The 13,884-nt window shown below is 39.9% G+C and overlaps 1 protein-coding gene across 2 annotated transcripts; it reads right to left on the reverse strand.

The window, feature by feature from the left end:
- Positions 1-339: 339 nt before the first annotated feature.
- On the reverse strand, positions 340-13,433 carry adss2l (adenylosuccinate synthase 2, like). 2 transcript variants are annotated; one of them, XM_089017027.1, is made up of 15 exons: positions 13,234-13,433; positions 12,643-12,776; positions 8,991-9,223; positions 8,480-8,582; positions 7,573-7,641; positions 7,442-7,492; positions 7,299-7,365; positions 7,074-7,181; positions 5,056-5,137; positions 3,512-3,638; positions 3,270-3,424; positions 2,931-3,055; positions 2,760-2,857; positions 1,938-2,087; positions 340-1,828 (listed from the first exon to the last, which is right to left on the reverse strand). In XM_089017027.1, exons 3-15 carry the CDS (start codon positions 9,210-9,212, stop codon positions 1,776-1,778), a joined length of 1,410 nt encoding a protein of 469 aa, XP_088873153.1. In that variant the 5' UTR covers positions 9,213-9,223; positions 12,643-12,776; positions 13,234-13,433; the 3' UTR covers positions 340-1,775. The 2 variants fall into 2 exon arrangements, with proteins under 2 accessions (XP_088873153.1, XP_088873152.1); XM_089017026.1 differs by lacking the exon at positions 12,643-12,776.
- Between the last annotated feature and the right edge of the window lie 451 nt (positions 13,434-13,884).

Here is a 13,884-nt window from a genome sequence, read left to right on the forward strand (position 1 = left end):
ATCTTCACATCTCATAAAGGTCAATTTCAGAAGTAATATCTCATCAAAATGCCAATGGATTCATTTTGTAACTGTAACATCAAATATATTTGTTTTTACAATTACAACACATGCTACATTCAACAAATGGAAACAAAACTTACTTGTCGATTATTAGCTTTGGTTCCACACGTTTGTGCTTAAAAGTCCATCCAGTGAAGAGAAATGTAAAAGATGCGCAAAGAACACCTGTGAAAAAGTTTGACAGCAATTTTTTAGAAAAATGGTAGCGACTCATAAATGTCTTGATATTTACTAAGGATGGTGGCGGTAAAGAAGAGGCAGGAGTGCAGCCCTGACGACCATGCAATTAGGAGCACTTTATTTTCAATTAAGACATCAACTGTATGCTCTTTCTATCATTTTTGATGATGCAGACTTCTTAAGACTGGAAATTGATTGGTTAGCAAACGTCTGCATCTTTGCTCATTTAAGTGAAGGTGCACTAAGAAAAAAAATGCATGAAGAGACCATTTTCCTAATGGTATTGTGTGAGAAAACTTAATCTTGTTTTCCCGGTTTTTAAAAGGTAAGTTGTGGGAGGATGCATGCATGTATTGTTTCTTCACTGCAATGACAGGAAAAATATATTTAGGAAATTTCCTGAGATTTCCCATGACAATTTTTCAATACAATTTACAGTTAAGACATAGAAAGGACCAAATTATTCAATGTCAGAAAATAAGACATTTACAGTTGTCTCAATTGTAATAATTAACTAAGATCGGAATTCAAGGGTAAATCACTTTTAGTGAAGAAAAAAAAAAAAAAAAATCTGTCTCTGTATTGGGCATTAGTTGCATAAAAACAGACTGGACTAAATTACACCTCAGCATCGATCTCCAGAGGAAACCACTTTACGGTTTAATCTAATTCCTCCAGGCACGAAAAGCTTTTACACAGAGCGCCAGCACATGAGGGTTGAAAGGAGAAAAATACTGGAAGGATGAATACAGATTTCTTGTAAGAAACACTGGGCTTTTAAGAATTATCAGAATCAGAAAGCCTTGAATATTCCCACAATCGGGAAATTTGCATTGTGATCACGATTATTGATTTAAATCATTCATACCAGAAATAAAACATTTAATGAGTTTAAAGTTTCCATTTATTGACAGTGACAGAGGAAACTTATTTGGATCAACTAATATAAGCCATTCTTTGTTTTTACATCAACTTTTTTGGGCCAAAATTATGGCACGGAAAACTGTTTGAATCCAATATTTGTTTTTTTTTTTGTTTTGGTACTGACGATGATTTCCAAAAGCACAATATTCACTCCAATGATTACAAATAAACTCAATGTCTTTAAAAAAGTCCCAAAACTATTTTTCGGCCATTCCATGATGAGTTTTTTTTCATGTGGCCAAGAATGCACCCAGGTTAAAAACCAAAACAGTCTGGTACAGTACCGCTAACAACCCAGTAAATGTATGAAATTCTGTTAAAGGGTAAATAGATGCCTTAAGAAACAAAAAAAGGACAGTGTTTAATCACCAGGAGAAAGAATAAGCAGGAACACCCACTTTTAAAATTTGACATTGAAAACACAGAAACATCAGATGGAACGTATCAGTTGACTCATAAAGGATTATTGATAAGTGCGAGACCGAAACGTTTCACTTGGATCCTTGCTGGTGAAAGACTTCCATTATGATTGGATTTAACAGCTAAAATGATGGCAAAGTGACATTGCCTTGGCCACAAATATGGAAAACAGCAGCTGTGTCCACAGATCAGTACAGTTTGATCATGCTCTCCCTGGACTTGCCCACTCCAACCCACTTCACTGAAAGAAGAGGGAACAAAACATCATTTAGCATTTGACCCGTTTAACTTGTCCAATAAACACGTGAAAGTGCATCCGCCTCTGGAATAAAGAATTACATTTTACAAACCTGGCACTTGCAGAAAGTTCTCAATGAAGCGAATATAGTTCTGAGCCTGCGGAGGCAGCTCGGTAAAACTGCGGGCCGCCTCGGTGCTGTGGCACCACCCGGGGAAGGTTTTGTACTCCACAGTGACGCGTGTCAGAACGTCCATGTTTGCTGCACCATAACCAAAAACCACCCAAGTTCATAAAGGCGACAAGTCAGACAGACAAAAAGTAGCTCAAAAGCAAGACATTTTGAAGAATAACAATGTATGGACTGTAAGCCATGGTGTGTTCTTGCTTGTGCACTAAGCTTGTGACTGGTGTTATTCTGTGCTGAGTGTGTCGAACAACACACCAGTTGGAGTTTACTGTAAATATTGTAAATGTAAATACAATCAACTTCATTTTATAAATATCACCAGGGGTAATCGTAGCAGTAAATGGAAAACTGCATTGACAGACTAATAGAATAGGAGCATTGAGTTCCAGGAAATCATCAAAAAGGCTCTAGTAACAAAGAAAATAGGGAATTTCTCTAACTGTGAGACAAATAATTGTCTTATCTTAAATACATTCGTAATCTGGGGATAAAACAAGTAATTAAGTTCAATAGGGACTTTCTTCTTCTGAATTTGGTATCTGAAAGTAATGCAAATTCTAGAAAGACTATTTATAGGCTGGGGATCCGTCGACACTTTTAACAAACGGCAGCAGATGTGCAGAGGCTTCATGTGAATTGAGACACCACGCGAGATTGAGTTGCACACCATGTAGTCGAAAATATGCCGTTTAGATCAATGCCCAGCATTACTCCTGGAAAACAATCTGAGGGCTCTTCACTTACCCGGGAAACTTGGCAGAGGTTCCCCATTGACGTTATAAGCCACTCCCACTTTGATCTCCGCCAGGGTGTCCAAAATGTCCAGTTTGGTTAGGGCGATACTGCAAATTCAAGACTCTGAGTTCAGTTCTGAGAATGAAGAATAGACGTTTGATAGAAGTGACGCGTTCTTACGCGGAGAAGCCGTTGACCATGTGAGCATATCGGACCAGTATCAAGTCCAGCCATCCGCAGCGGCGCTTTCTGCCCGTTGTCACGCCAACCTCATGACCTCGCGATTGCAAAAGTGCCCCAGTTTCCTGCAAGATAAAATGCACTGCTGGGTTCAAGAACTCGATCAAAACAATCTTAACTATGGAGAAGCGAGAAATATTAAATAAAGCCTTGTTTTTAGATTTCTAAATGTGATTCATTTTAAGAGTTTTTAAGGATGAGCAGTGACCCCATCTGCACAGCATTATATAGTAGAATATACATATTTTTAAAAGAGTCCTAAAATGCATCATGACTCACATTATCTTGTTCTGTTGGAAAGGCGCCAACGCCCACTCGGGTGGTATAGGCCTTGACGACGCCATACACTCTTCCAACGTGCGACGGCGGCACGCCAAGTCCTGTGCACACTCCTCCGACGGTGCAGTTAGACGATGTCACAAAAGGATATGTGCCTAAGTGGAGACATGTCTATTAGCTACAGGAGCCAAAAACATCTATTAAATCAGCTCGATTAAATCCCTAATCCTCCAGGCACTCACCAAAGTCAATATCCAGCAGTGCGGCGTTTGCCCCCTCCACAAGGATTTTCTTACTGGGGCCAGTAAGGGCTTTGTGCATGAAGTACACACCATCTGTCACCAGGGGGCGCAGTCGTTCTGCATATCCCTGAAGAAATTAATAATTTCCAACCGTTTATCACAATAGTTTCAGAATGGGCAAAAGTATAGAACATTAAAGGACGACCGACACCTCCGAACAAATTGCGTCCCGTCCATAATTTATCAAATTCACTTAAAATGATTTCTACTGACCGCATTTTACAAAGATTCCACCGCATATAGCTATATTTTACATTTTAAGACTGGCGCTGAATATTCATGAAGTCTTGTTTTCGAGTTGATGACGATCCCGGAGTGACGTCACGGAGGGAACGCCCCTGACTGAGAAAGCGACACAATGCATTTTGGGTACTTTTGCAAGTGATCAAAAGATCAAAACACCGTGTTGATCGCGAAATTAGAAGGAAAACTACATAAAAACCGCGACTGTGAATTGTGTGGCAGCCAATTGCGGTAACACGCATAAAGAAGGTGTAAGTTTACACAAATTCCCAGAGGACAAACAATATAGCATTTCCAACGCAGCAGAGCGGTATAGCGTCAGCCAAGGATCTCCCCGGGGTGTGCGAATCCCCGCTTGGATAACCGCTGTCATTCTATCAGCCTGACAATGGGTAGAAAGTTGCTTCCAGTGGTGAAAGAGAGCAATCGTCATAATAGTGGAGCAAACCAATCGGACAAACATTCAGCTGCTGGAACGAGGAGCTAACCGGAGTTAGCGATGGATAAGAGCTAACTGGAGTTAGTGATGGATAACCGCTGTCATTCATACGCATGTTCGTAACTCTTCATCTTGAAAGTTTAATCAACGTCATGCACAACCAGTAAACAATCTGCATTGATGTTAACATCTTGTAGCTTATTATTTTTTATTCATGTCCTTATATACCACATTATTATATACCCAATTGATGCTATATTGCTTAATCACGGAGCTTCATATGTCGTGTCCTTCACCAGTTTCGTCGCTTACGGCTCGAATTGATATGGAAGGACTTCTTTAATCGATCGCAAACACTTATGCTTTCCTCTTCAGAACTATTTGAATCATATTAATAACTGGATGAGTAACAAGAAAGGATCTTTTTCCGAATCGGAACTCTCTGAAGCCATTGTTTTGATTCTGGAGCAAGGCAGTTTGTGAATGAGTATCCTGACGTGATGTCACAAACCGGGGGCGGGACTTTCTGAATCTCTCCAGTTTTGAGCTCATTAGTGGCAGTTTTGGGCAACTTTAAGTCATTTTTATTGGTGTTTTGCATTTGACTAAAAATATCAGCATGCGTGTTTTGGCTATTTTAGATGCTATAAAACGTTTTTCTGTCAGTTAGGAAACAAAAAAATGGTGCCGGTTGTCCTTTAAGACCATACATCAAAATATTTTGTTGGTTTTGGCAATCCAACATCACCCACACAACCTCACACAGCAGAGTAAAACTGTGTATGACTTTAGCACTTCTGACCTTTAACTGCTCCAGTTCATCTTCAATATCCACATTGAGGTTTGGATACATTGCCAAAAAATGCTCTGCTAACATGCGGAACCTGAAAAAAAAAAAAAAAAAAAAAAAAAACACGCACGCACACATTCCAGTGAATGCCTTCATTCCAATCCCTGTAAGCAATCACGGCCTACCGCTGGGACTGTTATCACAATTGAAACGGTACTCAAAAGCACTACAATAGCATTTTGCTTAATCTTATCACAATTAAGGAGATTATTCATTACTGTGATGGTGACCTTTAATCTTATCACAATTAAGGGGGTTATTCATTACTGAGATAGTGACCTTTAGGTCACATTTGAGCATTTTATCTCCATTTATTTTTCTAAATGTTTCAAGGATGCATCCGGTAAATTTAAAATGTTGCCCCCCTTGTGTCTGAAAAAGGGGGACAAATTCTAAAATTGATGGGCCCAATTTAACTGCATTGCCGAAGTATACAAAACCGATTAAAATAAACCAAAATACATTCATTTGAGAATGATATTTCTAAATTGCAAAGAAAAAAAAACATTTGACTACAATTTATTTTTCGAATACAGTATATAAACAATTTAAATTCAAGTAGAATAATGTATTCATACATAAAATAAACAAACATTTTCTATGTTCTTTAGTTACGACACAATCAACCCCATGCTATTTTGATATTCTACGGTATCACAGAAAAGAGCACAATATTTCTGACTCGTGTCTACTTTAACAAATGTCTGCTTTGAAGATTTCCAATGTACTAGGAAAGCCCTAAAAAAAAATTCCCATTATCCACGAAATTCGAATCATTAACAGCAGATTGCTGAAACGAATTGTCACTACCCTCTGTTGTTTCTTAAAAAAACGAAAATGTGTTTATTTGCTGCTCATTTTGAATATCTTTTCGAGTTTTACTCCTGTTCTCTCGCTCCATATTGCAATCACCGATGTCGATGTGGGCCAATGTAAATACTGCAATGCACCATGGGTAAATGAATATTCAATTATCTCTTTCTGCAATTTCGGGTAGATCACGACGAAACTTAAAACTGCTGAAGGAAAATGAAGTTTTCAATTGCCGTTAAACTAGATTTGTTTCTTTAGCTATTTTAACAGAAGTATGTCATATGTGGTGCTGATCATGTAGCAATACGCACCAATTGTAATAGAGTAATAGAGTGGAGATACAAAGTTGTGCCAGTGGCTGTCAAAATGCGTAAATAGCACAAGGGCGCAGCCTAGAGGCATCCCTGATGTTTTACCTGTACATCAGATAATTAAAAATAAATATGTACCTCTTACTTTGTCAAAACGGGCTTTCATTGAATTTATTTCCAAAGAGTGCCATGGAAAAAAAAGACACCACAGTTGCGATCATTTGGCCCAATGCCCAAATGATCGCCCCAATTCTTCTTATCTTAATCCACCAGTGAGTGATATTGGGTCCAGTTTTAGTTAAAGTGCCTCAAACGGGTGCTGAAGATGGCCCCAATTAATTGTTGGGCCAAATATGTCAAGGGGAGGAATTATAATGATTATAATTACCGCAGTATTATCACTCATAGCGCAAAAATAAAAAGATTGCAACAAAGCCTTGTATGATTATTTTTTTTTCTCACCAAAGTCTAAGCACAAGATAAAAGTTTGAAGTTATGTTACTTACTTTCCAGAATTTATATTGTCAAGGAGTTGATTCGTTGAGTATTTTTACACATTTAATAATTAGCCTGGTTTCTGTTACCATCACTACTTTAGTGCAATCGAACCAGACTTTGGCTTTTTCCTCGTGTGTGTGTGTGTGTGTGTGTGTGTGTGTGTGTGTGTGTGTGTGTGTGTGTGTGTGTGTGTGTGTGTGTGTGTGTGTGTGTGTGTGTGTGTGTGTGTGTGTGTGTGTGTGTCTGCGCGCGCGTGTGCGCGTGTGCGTCTGACAGTTCCAAAAACCAAGACTTGAAATATTTGTATGCATACACACTGCTCTCGAAGAGAAACCCAAGCAAACTCACTTGTCCTCAAAAACTTTGAAATCTGAGACAAGGTCACAGACACGCAGGCCATTCCTAGAAGCTTTGGAGGAGTAGGCAGGTCCAATTCCTTTTTTGGTTGTTCCCAAACTGCAGCAAAGATAAACATGAAACAGTAAACGAAACAAAGTCAATCTTGAAAATACTCCCTCTAGCAGAGATGTCACGTATTCAGGCATCCGTGCTTTAAGTAATAAGCAAAATTACTTTTTCCCTTCTTGCTGCTGTCGCTGCTGCTCCTGAATGCCATCGACAGCCTGATGGAAGTTGAAAACTGGAGGTGGACCGAGGGACCCGCAATAAGACTCTTTTACATTTAAAAAGACTTAAAGAATAAAGAATATACTCACCAATGTGTGCACGATCAGAAATCTTGAGTCTATCTTCCCATCCTTGCAATCCTACGTGTGAAGAGAAAAAAAATATTTATTGAACACGACAACTAGTCAAATGCATATTTATACAAATGGCTAGAAACTACCTTTGCCTTTCTTCAGGTTAGATTGTGCCTCTGCAAACAGTCCTGGGAGGTGTATGACCACCCCATTGCCTGCAACATTAAATATTTATATTAAATATTTATGAGTAATACAGATTTATTTGTGTTCATGTTTTTACATAACACATTGTGACGCACTGTCAAGTGTCCTGTTTGCCTTTCCCCCAGAAAAATAAAAACATAAAACTAAAAATGTACAACATTAATGTGCAGATTTTTGTTACCATCTAAGCTACCTACATTTACCTCCTTCACTGCCATTCCCGAATTTATTCGGGAATTGAAAATATGACATAGAGCGCCATTCCCGAATTTGTTCAGGTTTTGATTTTTCTTGCTGGGGTGCCGGTAAAGCACTGCTCAGACCTCTGGCAATGTTCCCCTTCCACAAGGAGGCCGCATTTCCCTTTTTCCATGTTAGCGCTTTGTTACAGCTTCAGCTCTTGTTAAAGTGCTATATAAACCAATATATATTGCATTGAATTTGGACAGCCGCACTCATTTCAAGCTCATATAACTCCAGACCCATATAATTTAGGAACTTTTTTTCTGACAAAAGAAGAGAGTTTCAGGTTTCTTATGCTGCATTGAGTGTTGGTGTAGTCCTAAAACTCAATATGATGTGGGTCCTGGAAATTGAGTGAAAATGACAAAAACCCTGGCACTGGATGGACACATTTTTGCACGTCTGGCAGTGAATGAGTTAACATGAATGAATGGGCCAAATATATGACCATACAACTTATGTCAGGGTCGAGGTCAGTATGGAAGGTGTGCAGTGTGTTTTGTGTCAGCAATGAAGGTCATGAGATTTTTTTTTTGTACAATAGTGTGGTCACCTTCCCTGAAAATTAAAGTCAGTCATAAAAAAATTAGAAGACCAATATACCAATAAAAGAGGTGGCCTTCTTGTTGAGTACGCCACTAGGCAGCAGGTGGAAGTCGTACTCAACAGAGTCAACAACCACGGTGTGGCCTGCATTGTTGCCACCCTGGAGAAAAAAAGAGTCACGTCACGAAAGGCACGTCCGTGCCACACCAAGCGCAATGCGTACTGAGATAGCACGCCGTGTTACATCATTTCGTTTCACATAACCCGTTCGGGGTAGGGGACACTTTGTGTAATATGACTTCTACTAAAACAGCCTTTGCCAAATTAGCATTGCGAACAACACGTTTCCCTCAACGAGGCTGCTTTCTTTAATCTACCGTGGAACACATGGCAGCAAACGAAGCTAACACCGCGGCGTGTCGAACATAGGAAAGACGCCATGAACATTTAACCACTCCTTATCCGAAACGACTTTCTCTGCCCTCTACCATTTTATTAATCGAAGGATATGTGAATGTCACGCTTCGTTTATGTCTCAAGGGTAATGTTTAGTAAACGCAGCTGGTACCTGACACCTGCACACAATGTCCGCATCCATTGCGAGCAGATCCACAACTTTTCCTTTGCCTTCGTCCCCCCATTGAGCTCCCAGCACGACAGTCACTTTGTTCGCAGGCTCCTTCGGGGAACGGAACGGAAACTCAGATGTGGCGTTTTCTCGTGGCCGCTTAACCACCGGTTCCCCGTTTTCTCGTCCATTAGCATTTGGAATATCGCTGCTGGACGCCATGCTGCTGCCCCCTGAAAACAAAATAGCGTTTCCCCGCGTTTATCTACGGAAAATGCGCTTCTCTCGCTCTACCACTAGATGTCGTATACTCATTCGTTTGTGCAATGAGAGGCGCCATTACTGGCATATGTAACCCCGACTGCCATATTGAATGTGTCAGATCGGCTCTTAAACAAATGTACGTCAATGGACTTAACTTCATAAAATGCCTGTCAGGCTTCTGAAAAGATCCACACAGAATTGGATTCCAGAAACGTGTTCCCAGAAGGCATTGACAAAAAAGGTGTATTCACAAATATATGTCGAAATACAAACAAAGTTCAACAAAGAACACTGGTACAATACCAGGAAAATGAGACACAAAAACTTGCAATAAAGGCAATGAGAAACGTCATCTCACAAGAGACATTGGGGCATGCTGTAGCTTGTCCCAAATGTCTTCAGGCGGTAGGCGCAGTACACTCTGAAATATTTGGCAACCAATCACAGGCCACACATAGAGAAACAAACATCCATACACACATTTCCACCTTGGGATAATTTAGTGTCCCATTAACCTGGCACTGTGGGATGAAGGAAATGTAGGAGGAAACCGCAGTACCCAGTGAAAACCCACTCAGCCATTACTAGAACATGCAAACTCCAGACATGAAGGTTGGAGCTGGAATCAAACCCTGCACCGCTGCACTGTGAGGCCGATGCGCTAACAATAGCCGACCACTGGGAGAAACGTAATATTTAATGATTTATATACATTTAAACAAAAAAATAGACTGTGATGGGATCGACATATCAAGCGCACTTCTAATACAGATAGCATTATTTTGTTTGAAATCAACTAAATTGCAATTGTCATCTAAATGTTCGAAAACCAAGTATATTTTCAGGTATGACACCCCAAAGTTTTATACAGTGATTCTGCCCTCTGTCATTCCTGTTGTGGAATATATCAAGAGCAATTCTTGCCAAAAACTAAAAAAGTACATTACAGGCTTGTTTGCATGTATCTGCTTATAATGCAAGTGGTCTGATCACTCGCCCTGTGGTTTATAGTTTTCATGTCCTGTATTTGATTGCTGGCCAGTCTTGCTCAAAGTCAGCATGGATAGGCTGCAGCTCACTTGTGAGCCAAATTAGAAAATGTGATAGAAAATGGATGCACAGATCAGTATACTTACCAAAAAATACAGTATTAGGAATGCATTTGCTTATTCCATGTCTCACGATGAATCCCACAGACATGCTAAATTGTAACTCTGATAGTTTAATCAGAAATTTTACAACAAAAATGTTCATACGTTTGCCTCAATTAGAATTTTGGTGTTTTTCATCATCTTATCACAAGTATTTATCTTTTATGACTCTTTTTTTCTGCAATTTGCAGACGTTTACAAACTTCAGATTTTGTCAAAATTCAAATGATTACTGTGGCAGCCTGAACACCCTATATAAATTCGATTCTAATTGGCATACATATTTACAATAGATGGAATGATGTACAAAGAATAGCACAGCAAACGTGATACAAGTCAGTGACTTGTCAAGGGCCTCTGCATTATGTCAGTGGGTTGGGAAATGTATGCTCTTGCTGTGTCCACCACTTTCGTCAACAGGATGCATTATGCCAGCCGAATACTTTTTGTAAGCCTGTGTAACTGTAGAGATGGGGTAAATGACGGGGCAAGGAAACGGAAGGAAATTATGTCTCTTTCCTCTCCACGCAAGCTGACTGTACACAGCAAGTTACTCACATGATACGGTCAACGACATTTGGAAAATGTTTTTCAGGTGCTTCAGTATTTATAAAAGGGTCTGTACCAAACAGGGCCAAATATAGGATAAAAATTAAAATGGTCAGATTTTCAAATGATGAATGTTGAAATTGCAAATTGGAATAACCTACATCCACACAAGTACGGTGATGCCTCACCTTACAAATGCTTTAGTTTATGAACATTTGAACATGAAGTCCGCGAGAACATAATCTTGGCATACGAACTAGTTTTCGGCAAACAAACCAAACCACACACAGCGCCATGGTGGCTGGCGGACTAGTTTTCATCACCCCTTTCCTTGAGTGCATATGTGGTTTGTTATCAAGGATACGTATTGCTATTGCGGGACCGAAAAAGACCCCACCACAGGCTAGTGTTCAGCCGAAGAGGACACAAAACAAAATTACGGTCGAGCAGAAGAAGGAGATCATCAAGAAACACGAACGAGGTGTGCGTTTGAGTGACTTAGCATCCCACTACCAGTATGCTAAGTCGACCATGGCTACGTGTGGCTAAAGGTGTTTCTGTGTTGTCTAAGCAATACCCCCAGGCAATAGAAAAGGTTGACCAACTTCTGTTGATTTGGATTACCGAAAAGCAGCTAGCAGGGGATTATTTGAGTGAGGGTATTATCGCAGAGAAAGCACGGCAACTTCACTCGGATATCATCAAGAGGCAACCTGGAAGTTCGTCATCCATTGACTACCATCACAAAGGTAAATAAAACAACTTTATTATACAATACAGTTTATTTCTTTAATTACAATACAAGAGCACATTTATTATACATAACATAAGGTATATTTTGTGTAGTTTTAAGGCTTATTTAGTAGAAAATTGTGTTTTATGGGTACCTGGGAACGGATTATTCCCATTTTTTTATGGTTTCTTATGGGAAATAAATGTTTGGCAGATGAACTTTTCACCTTACACAGACTTTCTGGGAACCAAATAAGTTTGTAATCTCAGAAAGGAAAATATCCAAATTTTATTGGGGTATGGTCAACAATCATTCAAGGACATTGCAACACATTTAAACCTTCTCGCAAGCCTGCAATGATTATTAAAAGATGGATGATGATAATGCAAGAAACTAGTCTGTTCTGAAGGACAAACACAGCAGTGGCCTACAGAAATGACAGGCAGAAGTTCTCATCACTGGCTGTCAATTCATAGGTCATCACCTTGTGCCCCATTATTCTTAAAAAAAAACGGAACAAATCAGCCTCCAGTAATAGCTGAAGTCATCTGTGGTAACTTTCTGCAAGTAACAGCACCTCCACTGGAATTTGATCCAACATCCACATGGAGTTGCTGTTACATCCAGCGAGCACCAAAAATCTCATCCAGGCAAATCTGTGGTGAGAACGAGGTTGCCCTTTCCCTGCTCCCCTGCTCTGACCACGCATCCAAGAGGAGAGCGTGAGCAAAGTTCAAAGTTCGCTGAGGATAAATCAAAATCCCATCTGCTTTCGACAATGGTCCTCTGGCAAGGTGACTTTGACCTGTTAATTTCCTCCTCCCCATTTTACTGCCTCGAATAGACAACGTCAAACCAACAGCGTGGTCAAAGGGCCAAAGCTTGACGAGATAACATTTTATGGTGGCAGTCATGAGGAATCCTGTCAATATGTGAATATAAGGGTGTGTCTAACCTGTGATCTGCAGGCTTTGCACTTCCTGCTGACATTTATGTTTGTCGACAATGTTCAATCTCTTCTATTTGAAATCCTGTGACACATTGCTCAATACCTTTATTGACGCTGCAGTCAAACTCAGTCTGCGGACACTGTTAAAAAAATTGAACAATTACTGTTGCTTCTTTGTTGTTGTTCTTTTTTCTCATCTGTTTATGTCTCTTTTAAGAAAACATACATGACGTATTCAGGGGAAATGCAACTGAAAGCAATTAAATACATCAATATTGATTTTCAAGCGCTTGTCCTGTTCAGGGTAACGAGCGAAGCTATACCATGTGATTTTGAATCAAATGAGAGGCGGGCTGCGGCCTGAACTGTTCACCGGCCAATCAATGACATTAAAATGATATTACATTCATTCAATATTATTTCATAATATTACAAAAGGTTGTGTTTTTTTTTTTTATTTCTGTGTTGTTAATTTCCTTTAGCACAAAAATATCTCCTGTAATGTTAAAATTGCGTTGTTCATAATCCCTGTGAAGAAAATAATCAGATGCGTTCACGTTAGTTTGAAAAGCTCCAAACGATTTGAGTTGTACTCACCGGAAAGAGGTGTCACATGAGGCCAAAGTTTGTAGTGTAGCAACGTGTAACCCCACGGTCACATTTAGGCCGCAGCAGTCGGTTAAAGAAACTGGAGAAGAGAAGCAGATATAGAAACCGAACAGGCAAACTCAAGGATGGCCAAGAGTGTAGGTGGTGAAGCAAAGAGTTGCCATTTTGGTGTCAGTTAGTCATGGCAGAGCTGGAATGACAACCAGGCCGAGCCGCCGGTTTAAGAGATCAGGGGTTGGTGGGAGTTAATGATTACACTAGCTGTAAATATTTGACAGGCCTTTTGCCCTGCCCCTCTCCAACATCCTGATTCCACACTGACCGGCACAGGGAAGGGCCAGCTTCAAGTGCATCTCTTTTGTACCTTCTTTCAAAAAAATGCCCCGAACCTCAAAGGTTCATCCAATGTCACGAGTCATTTGATGGTCCGTCGCCGATCAGTAGATGTTTCTAAATATGCGTTGTTTATTTTTTTTACAGCCACTAAGCATGCGAGTTGTGTTCATGATTCACATTTTTATTGCCTTGGGTTCTCTTGTACGCTCACGTTCCATTGGGGGCAGGACTCAATATGAATTGAAAGCGACCTGTGCTCACTCAGCAAAATAAATTGATGTGATTGTGTTACTTTCGGGGAGC

This window comes from Hippocampus bargibanti, linkage group LG16, assembly GCF_051943395.1.
Source record: "Hippocampus bargibanti isolate YZ-2025 linkage group LG16, ASM5194339v1, whole genome shotgun sequence".
Taxonomy (NCBI): domain Eukaryota; kingdom Metazoa; phylum Chordata; class Actinopteri; order Syngnathiformes; family Syngnathidae; genus Hippocampus; species Hippocampus bargibanti.

What these genes read in the sequence shown, in the direction of transcription:
- adss2l (XM_089017026.1), bottom strand. Translation starts at nt 9,212, where the DNA reads ATGGCGTCCAGCAGCGATATTCCAAATGCTAATGGACGAGAAAACGGG. An exon ending in GAAGGCCACCTCTTTTATTG is followed by an intron (nt 7,642 to 8,479) that starts GTATATTGGTCT and finishes TTAATGTTGCAG; the next exon opens with GCAATGGGGTGGTCATACAC. An exon ending in ACCTCTGCCAAGTTTCCCGG is followed by an intron (nt 2,088 to 2,759) that starts GTAAGTGAAGAG and finishes GTTATGGTGCAG; the next exon opens with CAAACATGGACGTTCTGACA.